At 38.0% G+C, this 9,286-nt stretch overlaps 1 protein-coding gene across 3 annotated transcripts in view; it reads right to left on the bottom strand.

Moving 5' to 3' along the window:
* Positions 1-3,449: 3,449 nt before the first annotated feature.
* ANKRD28 (ankyrin repeat domain 28) overlaps positions 3,450-9,286 on the bottom strand; it is a 201,499-nt gene continuing 195,662 nt past the window's right edge. For all 3 annotated transcript variants that reach the window (XM_024209574.2, XM_024209575.2, XM_024209573.2), the window contains one exon: positions 3,450-4,387. In XM_024209574.2, the coding sequence (XP_024065342.1) occupies positions 4,101-4,387 (287 nt within the window). In that variant the 3' untranslated portion in view covers positions 3,450-4,100. The remainder of the gene's footprint in view (positions 4,388-9,286) is intronic.

Below are 9,286 nucleotides of genomic sequence, written 5' to 3'. Positions count from 1 at the left end.
GTTTACTTGGTCCTGCCTCATCACAGGTGGCTGGACTGGACGACTTCTCGAGGTCCCTTTCAGCCCTACATTTCTGTGATTCTAGAAGTTTGAAAAAGAGCATCCACAGGCAAGCTTGTTTAATCTGTTATATATTAATGTGGAACCTTCTATTTCATGGCATTTCAATGAGTCATTAACCATAGCAACCTATTCTTTAAACACATTTGCATGCTTTTTTTTTTTTTATTACACACACACACTTTTTGGAATAAGACCGTATTCTTGTAAACAGTGGGCCTGATTTGATGCTCATGTATACTAACGCACCCATAAAGCCCTTTTACATGATCAGAGTGGTTAAAACGGGCCTTTGTGAAAATGAGATTTAGGCCAGATGGGTGCAACTCAAAAAAAAAAATCTGTGGACACATTAACAGTTGGCTACAGCAGTTCAAGTTATACTGGGAGTTTGTCACTGGAAAACATAATTGCAAAATACAAAATAATGGAGTCTAAATTAACTGTTACTATTCAAGGAAGTTTGCTATCATCATGGACTGTTCTCTGAAAATACCTGCTCAATGTGCAGCGACTGTCAAAAAAAGCTCACAGACTGTTAGGAGCCATTAGGAAAGGGATAGATAAGACAGAAAACACGACACTATAAAAATACATGGTATGCCCACACCATGAATCCTGCGTACAATTCTGATAACCCCATCTCAAAACAGATATATTAGAATTTTAAAAAGTACAGAGAAGTGCAACAAAAATGATTAGGGGAATGGAACAGCTTTTATACGAGGAGAGTTAAAAAACGGACTGTTCATCTTAGAAAAGGGACAACTAAGGGGGGATATGGTAAAGGTGTATACAATCATGAAAGGTGTAGAGTAAGTGAATAAGGAAGTTTTATTTACCCTTCACATAACACAAGGGTCATCCAATGAAATTAATAGGCAGCAGGTTTAAAACAAACAAAAGGAAGTACTTCTTCACACAACGCACAGTCAACCTGTGGAATTCATTGCCAGGGGATGTTGTGAAGGCCCAGAAAAGTATCACTGATTCAAAAAAGAATTGGATAAGTTCATGGGGGATAGGTCCATCAGTGGCTATTAGCCAAGATGGTCAGGGACACAACCCCATCGCTCTGGGTGTCCCAAAACCTCTGACCGCCAGAAGCTGGGACTGGATGACACAGGATGGATCACTTGAGAATTGCTCTGGCTGTTCATTCCCTCAAGCATCTGGGACCAGCCACTGTTAGAAAGACAGGATACTGGTCTAGGTGGACTTTTGGTCTGACCCACGATAGCCATTCTTATGTTCATATTAGTGGCTCACTGCAATTCTAAACTCATATAAAGATTAAAAAAAGTATTTAACAGCATTAAGGGCAGAGGCAGCTTAGTCACAAAAATGGCAAGCTCCCAAAGAACATTAGTTACAAAGAATATCATTCTAAGGAGCAAAACAGACACAGGCTGCTTCCTCCAACCATAAGCTACAATGGATCATGCGAAGAGGTTGGTGAGGGTTGTTTTGATGTTTATTTCTTTTCTTTTTAGTGCCTTTTTAAAAAAATAGAACAAAGTTAGCAATGCATTTAAATCAATAGGCTTCTTTGGGGGACCGATGGCCTGCCCTAAGTGACCTAGTGTTCAACCTAGGAACATTTCAAATTAGGTAATTGTCAGCCATCCTATAAATTACTGTCCTTTTTCTCTGGGGGGGGCGGGATGGAGGACCCACACAGGCCAAGGCAACAGACCATCTTGAGATAAAATTATCAAATCTTGAAGAGTTAAGAGCAGAAACATTTGCTAGTACAGATTTCAGCTGCATTCAGTAAGACCGTCTCACAGTTCTGAGGGAGCAGCAAAAACTGAAAAGCACCAGTAACTGAAATATCACAGATGTTACCTTTCAGACAACAAGCATGTGACCTAAGTCAATACTCTTCTTTGCAGTGTGGGGAAAACCTTGTCCCAGCTGGTTCAAATCAGATCATCATAGAAATTACCAGATTACTGATAAGATACTGATTAGATGTAGTGAATCAAAAGTGTGGCTAAACAATAAAGAACTCCAAAGAAGATTCAGAGCACAGTGTGGTATAGAAAAAGCATGGACTCCCCAACTCTCTCTAGTGTGGAAGGATCATATATGCAATATGCTGTTTCTGCCATTAATCAATATTTATGAACTCCTAACAAGAAAGGTGATGCTTACAAGGCAACCTAGATTCTAAACAGTAATTAAACATCACCTAGGTCTTCCTTGTAAAGTGATTGTAAATCTGAATTATTTACATGCACTTTGGAATTAAAAGGACAGCAAAGCCTTTGTAAAATAAATTTTATAAATTCTAATAGTTATTCAACAAAAGAATCTTTGTAATTACTGCTTAAGTATGGTACACAGATACAAATAAATTATTCATTAAATACAACTCACATCTGGGTTTTATTATACTCTGTAAAATATACAGGAATCTTGATGTACTGAAAGAGTGCAGGTAAATACAGTATTCAAGCAATCACTATTTCTATGTACATGCTCATTAATTCTTCAAAAAACCCACAAAATTATCAAATAGATCAAAATACTGTCCTGTTTTTCCACACTTTATGTTCAGAAAACCAGCTGATAATTTACAATGGCATTAAGGTTTCCAGTTTCACAATACAAAAAGGATAAAAGGTAATTGGGATTCAGTTTATTTGTATTTTACCTGGACATGCAAGAATCCCTTGCATGTGCGTAAGCAATTTCACTTTAAAAGTAATAGTTATAGTTAAAGCAGAACCCAATAAACTAAATACTCATTTAACAGACAAACTTCAGTCTTCCATTTTTCAGGCGCTTTTTTTTTTTAAACAGTAGTCTGTTATAAAAAGACTGAGGGCAAGTTTGTACTACACTACAGGGGCCTGCATCTTCTATTGATTTTTTAAATAGAGAACACCACAGATATTTCTTCCCGAAGATCCAACATTGTACCTTTTGATAACAGAGAAACTTTCTTTTAAATTCACCTTCCCCCCCACTCAGAACTCCAGGATTTAAAAGAAATACAATATGGAGGCACAGACTTAATCTCACTTACAAACTTTATGATGTAAATAAGTGGGTGAATTGTTGATAAATCCATTCGCTAAGAACTTTCAGCCACAACAGGGTGTCAGGAGATTACATTTAAATTTTTATGCGGTTTCATTTTCTCAGTAAATTACCCTTCATGTATTTAAATAAAAATATCTCAATTTAAAACCCAGAAGTTAAAAATCTAAAACTGTGCAACAATTACTGCTTCCCTCCCACCCCTCCCCTTGTTTATTACACTGTACATGTTTCACCCTGACTGCACCTTGTTAGCTGGTTTTTTTTAAGCTTTATAAAAGTATGACAAGTTCATTTTTGTTTAATCTAAAAGAAAAAACAAAACTGAAAGATACATCTGCTTTCTTTCATGGTACATTTAATAGTGTCGGAAGGCTTTTAGATTATAAAAAAAATCAACATTTAAAACCAAATCTAAGCTTCATTCCCAGAAATAATTAAGGTTTGGTTAAGACAACATCTCATTTAACCTATTCCAGTTTCCACAAAAAGGTATTTAATTAAAAAAATCTTTAAGTTATTTGGTCCTTTGGCAATTTGCTGCACACACAATGCCTACTGTACCAAACTCATTTATTGCCTTCAAAATGGTTTTAGTTTTATTGATTATAGTTAAATCAAATGTCCTTTTTGTTGTACAATAGTGTTGTTCATTTACACAGACTAGGGTGCAGAGTCTGGAGAAGTTACTCCTGGCACCACAAACAAAATGGTAATGTACAATTAAATAAAACAGTTTTGACATTCTTAATTTTTTTTGCTGTAGATTCCAAGTATTTTTCAAGAATTTATGCTTCTTTTGCAAAACCTGCTCTTTAAAATCCTCCTAGTGTCACACACAGATCTTTCATATGCACCCACAATTAAAAAACCCCAAAATCTTCTCGTAGGTCTGTCCTCTTGTAATCCAACACGGACTGCTTTTTTTCCAAAAGCACAATTCTGACCTTCAGATGACTGGGCTCTCTCTTCAGACCTCCAGATGAAGCTTCTTAATAGGTCTCAGAATCTGAGTCATTAAGCTCATCCTCTTCTGTATATGGGTAGCCATCTTCCCTGCCAATGTTGTTGAAACTACAATAAGAGCTATGTTCACTCCTCATGATTGGCAAGGAGTCAAACGTGACAGTTTTTGAGGTGTTGGTGTAATGATTAATGGCATTGAATGTAAGGGAAGGTAAAGTGCTGCTTGATGAAACAGGCATCATCGTGGCCAAAATGAGAGCTAGACAATCAGCCACATCCTTATTGGGAGCACAGGCCAAAGCTGGTGTGTAACCTAGAAATCAAAATAAAATCAAAACCTTTGTTTAAAAAATAGGAAGTGTACAAATTCTTCAAGAGCATTCAATCAGACAGCTGTAAAAACGTTTAAATTGCTTCGTTCTGTTTAAAAAGGAACATAAAATTAAACAATTTAAAATTACAATATCATTTATTCTTGTAAAGTTTTGCTGTTAAAAAAGTATTACAATGTTTACCTGCTGATTATAGTCTCTCTCGCTATATATTACATACATACATACACACACACACCTTAGCTAAACAGGTTACAGTATACCATACAGGCGGCAGGGCTGATGATCAGGAAGAAAGATAAAACCCTGGGAAATCAGAAGATTTGAGAGGGTAGGATTTGATTGATTTATTAGGCAAAGTTAGGAATTTTGGGGTCAGGGAGAAAAACTGGGATTTCAAGCAGCCAGGAAGTTAACTGAATGAAGACAGGTAATTCTTGTTCAGTTAACTAACAGCAACCAATAATTAATTTTGCAGGAAATCTATAGGTATTTTAAATAGCCATTATAAAAAACAATTGCAAACATGTAAAGCTCCAGGATAAGGAATATCTGCACAGCTGTTCATTTCAGAATAAGCAGTCTTACTGAAATATTTGCCCCAAGGCAAGTTGGCAAAACATTAGGGTGACCAGTGAAAGTGAGATGTTAAACAATTTTTGTACTGGTATAATTTAAGCAATCTAGGTTTTGTTACTAAATAGCAATATAAAATAAGGAGATATGAAAGAGATAAACTAAGAAATCCACAAAATATTGAAGAAATGTCAACTGCATTAGTGGGTTAGGACTTGCAGTCTCCTTGCTTCAACTTAGTACTGTTTCAAACAGCATTACATTGCACACTCAAGGTTCCCTAGTGTGCTGTACCAGCAGGGTCTACATGGACCAATAAATGCGCCACACCTTAGTATGCTTTAGAATTTAAACCCCATAGTGTGCATTACCCCACCATGTAGATTATGACCTTAAGGAGTGTGGAACTCCAATTTTGGTCCCAAGTCAGCAGTATCTCAATGAATGGAACTTCTTGTGGATATAGCACCCACAAGGCACTTTGTTTTCGGTTTTTATTTTAAGATTGCCTAGGAATTTATTAGTGTTTATCCAAAAAAAAATAAAAAACAAGTGAAAATTGATTCATGGAGGACATGTCCATCAATCGCATTGTGGATAAAAAACGGATTTAAAAAAAAATTTTTTTTTTTTTTTAAATCGGATTTTTATTTGAATTGGATTTTTTTTATAAAATGTATTTTGAGGAAAAAACCTAACATTATAGCTCAAAGATATTTTATCATGGAATAGGGGTTATAAATTCTAATTCTATAGCATGAGACAATATATTAATGTAATGTTTAAGAAAAGTTTTGTAAATAAATTCCAATAGTTCATGGATTATGGACCCAATCTTATGGAGTTCCACGGGCTTCTGTATAGATTATTTAGGTTAATCTTTCTATCTACACAATGGGACTCAGTCTAGAAGATACCATCAGAGATGCTTAGTTTTGCAGTTCTCAAACTGTGGATTTGTGTCTCCAGAGATAACATGCTTGTTAACAGCAAAAATGTTTTTAAATAAATAATATATAAAGGTGAGAAGTGACAGACCTCGATCCTATTGTCCCCCTGCAAATTTGTGTACACAGAGACAATCCCTTATCTCTCTCTAAAAGTGCAGTTTCAAAAAGTTAAATGAATAGAAGATTGTTGGGGGCGGAATAGATCTGGACAAGGAGAAGAAGTCTGGAGATAAATGTGAGAAGGGAGGGACAGGCAGTAGAAACAAAAGTGAAACTGTTTGAGCAGCATATTCCAGAAGTCTTGAGGTCTTTCTGGGTGCAGCCTTCATTGATTTGAGATCTACCATACCATTTTCTCACTAGAAGGGAAAACTTATAATGGCAGCAGGCCGTAAAAGAGACCCCATTTGGGAATATTTTAAGGAAGTTCCTCTACCTGTGGGTAAGACAGGCATGCATGCAAAGTGTTTAATCTGAAAATTTTTCAAAATAAACCACTTTAAAAATGTATAGTGTGTACCTTCTAAAAATGAAACCTACATCTATCTCTGAGTTGTGAAGAATATGTAATAAGGTTGTAACAACCAACAAGAATGCACTTTTATGTACAAATCCATGATTAAATCAAGTCTTCCTGGCTAGTGATTTAAATCAATTTGATTTAAATCAATTTGATTTAAATCAAATCCACCCTGTTTCCCTATCTCTATTGGAAACGCCTCACCTAACGCATCCTAGGATTGCATTAGCCTTTTTAATGACAGCATCGCACTGGTGGCTCATAGTCATCCTGTGATTGACCAATACACCCAGGTCTTTCCCCTCCTCTATTGCTTCCAACTAGTAAATCTCCAGTTTATAGCAAATATTTGTTAGTCTCTAAGCGCATGACTTGCACTATTACATTTCATTCAATTTCTATTACTCCACTTTTCAAGGTCATCCAGATCTTGTATGATACTCTGGTCCTCCTCTGTATTGGCAGTACTTCCCAACTTTGTCTCATCTGCAAATTTTATTAGCATACTCCCACTTTTTGTGCCAAGATCATTAATGCAAATGTTAAATAAGATTGGGCCCAAGAGCAATCCTCCAGGAACTCCACTAGTAACCGCCCTTCAGCCAGACAGTTCTCCTTTAGATATGACATGTTGTAGTCTCCCCATTTAATCGTTTCCTTACCCACCTTTGGATTAATCTCCGTCTTCTCCAATTTAACTAACAATTTCCAGACCTAGGTGGAACAATAGCTGATGCTTTGCTGAAATCAAGGTAGATTAGGTCTACTGTATTTCCTTTTTCTAAAAAATTGGTTATCTTCTCAAAGATCAGGTTGGTCTGGCAAAATCTACCTTTTGTAAACCATGTTTTAGGTTATCCCAGTTACTGTTTACCTCCATGTATTTAATTACTCTCTTTCAAAATGTGCTCTAAGATCTTGTGTACAATTGAAGTCAATCTAACAGACCTGTAGTTGCCTGGGTCAGGTTTTTTCCTTTCTTATATTAGCAATTTTTCAGTCATCTAGGGTATGACCCCCGAGTTTAAAGATTCATTAAAAAATCTTGCTATTGGATTTGCAATTTCATATGCCAATTCCTTTAATATTCTTGGAAGATGATTATCTGGGGCACCTGATTGTTATTGTGATTTTGCCTCCCAGTGCTACCTATTAACAGGCGAGACTCGTTAACACACGGTACAGGAACTTGCTATGTAGCGCTATAGATTTGCTCACTAACTCACTGACATAGAAATCGACAGGAAGTGCGGAGCGGAAACGTGTTGTACGTCATTACCGCCAATGGGGCGTGGGGGGAAGAGGAGGAAGGGGCAGCAACGTTAAAGCTTTAAGGACGGTCCTTTGCTGTGGCAGTGCTTTAACGTTGCTGACCGCCCCCATTGGCGGCTCTGCTGGTAGGGACCCTACTAGCAGTGCCGCCAACGGGGGAGGCAAAAAGGGCAGAGACGTTAAATGCTGCCGCCGCAGCATTTTAAGGATGGTCCTTTGCTGCGGCAGCGCTGGGCTGCCAACGGGGGTGGGTGGGAGAGGGCGCAGCAATGTTAAAGCGCTGCCCCGGCAAAGGACCCTGCAGCGCTTGAAGGTCCCTGCCCCTTTTGCCCCCCCTTGGCGGTCGACGGGCGGGGCTCCAAAGGGAGTAACTGCCCCGGGGCCGGCGATTTAAAAGGGCCCGGGGCTCCAGACACCGCTACTGCAGCAGCGCATCCGGAGTCCCGGGCCCTTTAAAGCGCCATGGGAACCCGGGTGGCGCGGAACAGGCGGCCTGGAAGGGCTGGCTGGGGGATGCTGACCCCTAGCCCCGCCCCTTCCGCCCGAGGCCCTGCCCCGACATCCGCACGTAAACAGGTCCATACTGTAACAAGGTGTCATCAAAGAGGCAATTTTTATTTCATCAGCATATACTCTACGTGCTAAGGAATTGTTTTTGTTGTAAAAGTAGATCCAGTTGCTCAAGCTTTTTAAGGAAACCTCAACAATTGTTATTGTCTGTTCAACTGGTGTTGTACATTAGGTAACTGCACAGACAACTCTAACAACTTGTCACATAAAATAATATTGTATTTACATGGGACAATATTAAGGAAGAACAGCAAATGGGGGGAAGAAGAGCTTGTATTAAAATTATTATTTATTTGCTGAGTATAGACATTGTGCTTGACACTGTACAGAACAGAGTAAGACAGTTCCTGCCCCAAAGGAGCATTCAATCTAAGAAAAAAGTCAGATAATTAGAGTTCAAAAAGCACCAGCTGACCATGTGACAGGGATGTTCAACAGTGCAGCAGATTTTGTTTTTAGCGTTTACAACAAATCATAGCATCTACAGGTTAAAGTGAACAATGACAGTCTTTACAGGAGATGTGCATTTTGAGGAGGATTCAAAGGAAAGGGCTTTTAGAGACTGCTGTACTGGGATGAAGAGGGCATTTCAGGCAGATAGGGCAGAACAGTAAAAGGCTCACTATTGATACTCAATGCACAGAACTCCAGATCACAAGAGATCTGCAGCATTGATAAATGTTAAGGTGACAAGTAAAACAGATTTGTTTAAACTGACCATGTGTGTCACTATTTCTACTATTTGTGCGCTATGGTGAAATTAATGCAAAGAAGAAAGAAATACAATTGCTTTTTATTGTTGAAATTTTTAAGACATGCTACTTGTTAATGACCTGTTGACCAGTGTTATCTGGAACATGACATCCCAGATTAAATGCTGAAAAAATAAAACTACAGGCCAGTCTGAAGATTAAACAAATTATTTACATTTAATAATTACTCTAAAAGTACTATTTATAATCGGGATTGAGCGTCTGTCTCGCACCACCTGG

Source organism: Terrapene carolina, unplaced genomic scaffold (genome assembly GCF_002925995.2).
Source record: "Terrapene carolina triunguis isolate 2854851 unplaced genomic scaffold, T_m_triunguis-2.0 Scaffold84, whole genome shotgun sequence".
NCBI classification, from domain to species: domain Eukaryota; kingdom Metazoa; phylum Chordata; order Testudines; family Emydidae; genus Terrapene; species Terrapene triunguis.
The sequence above is the reverse complement of the archived record's forward strand: the minus strand, read 5'-3'. Positions and strand labels throughout refer to the sequence as shown.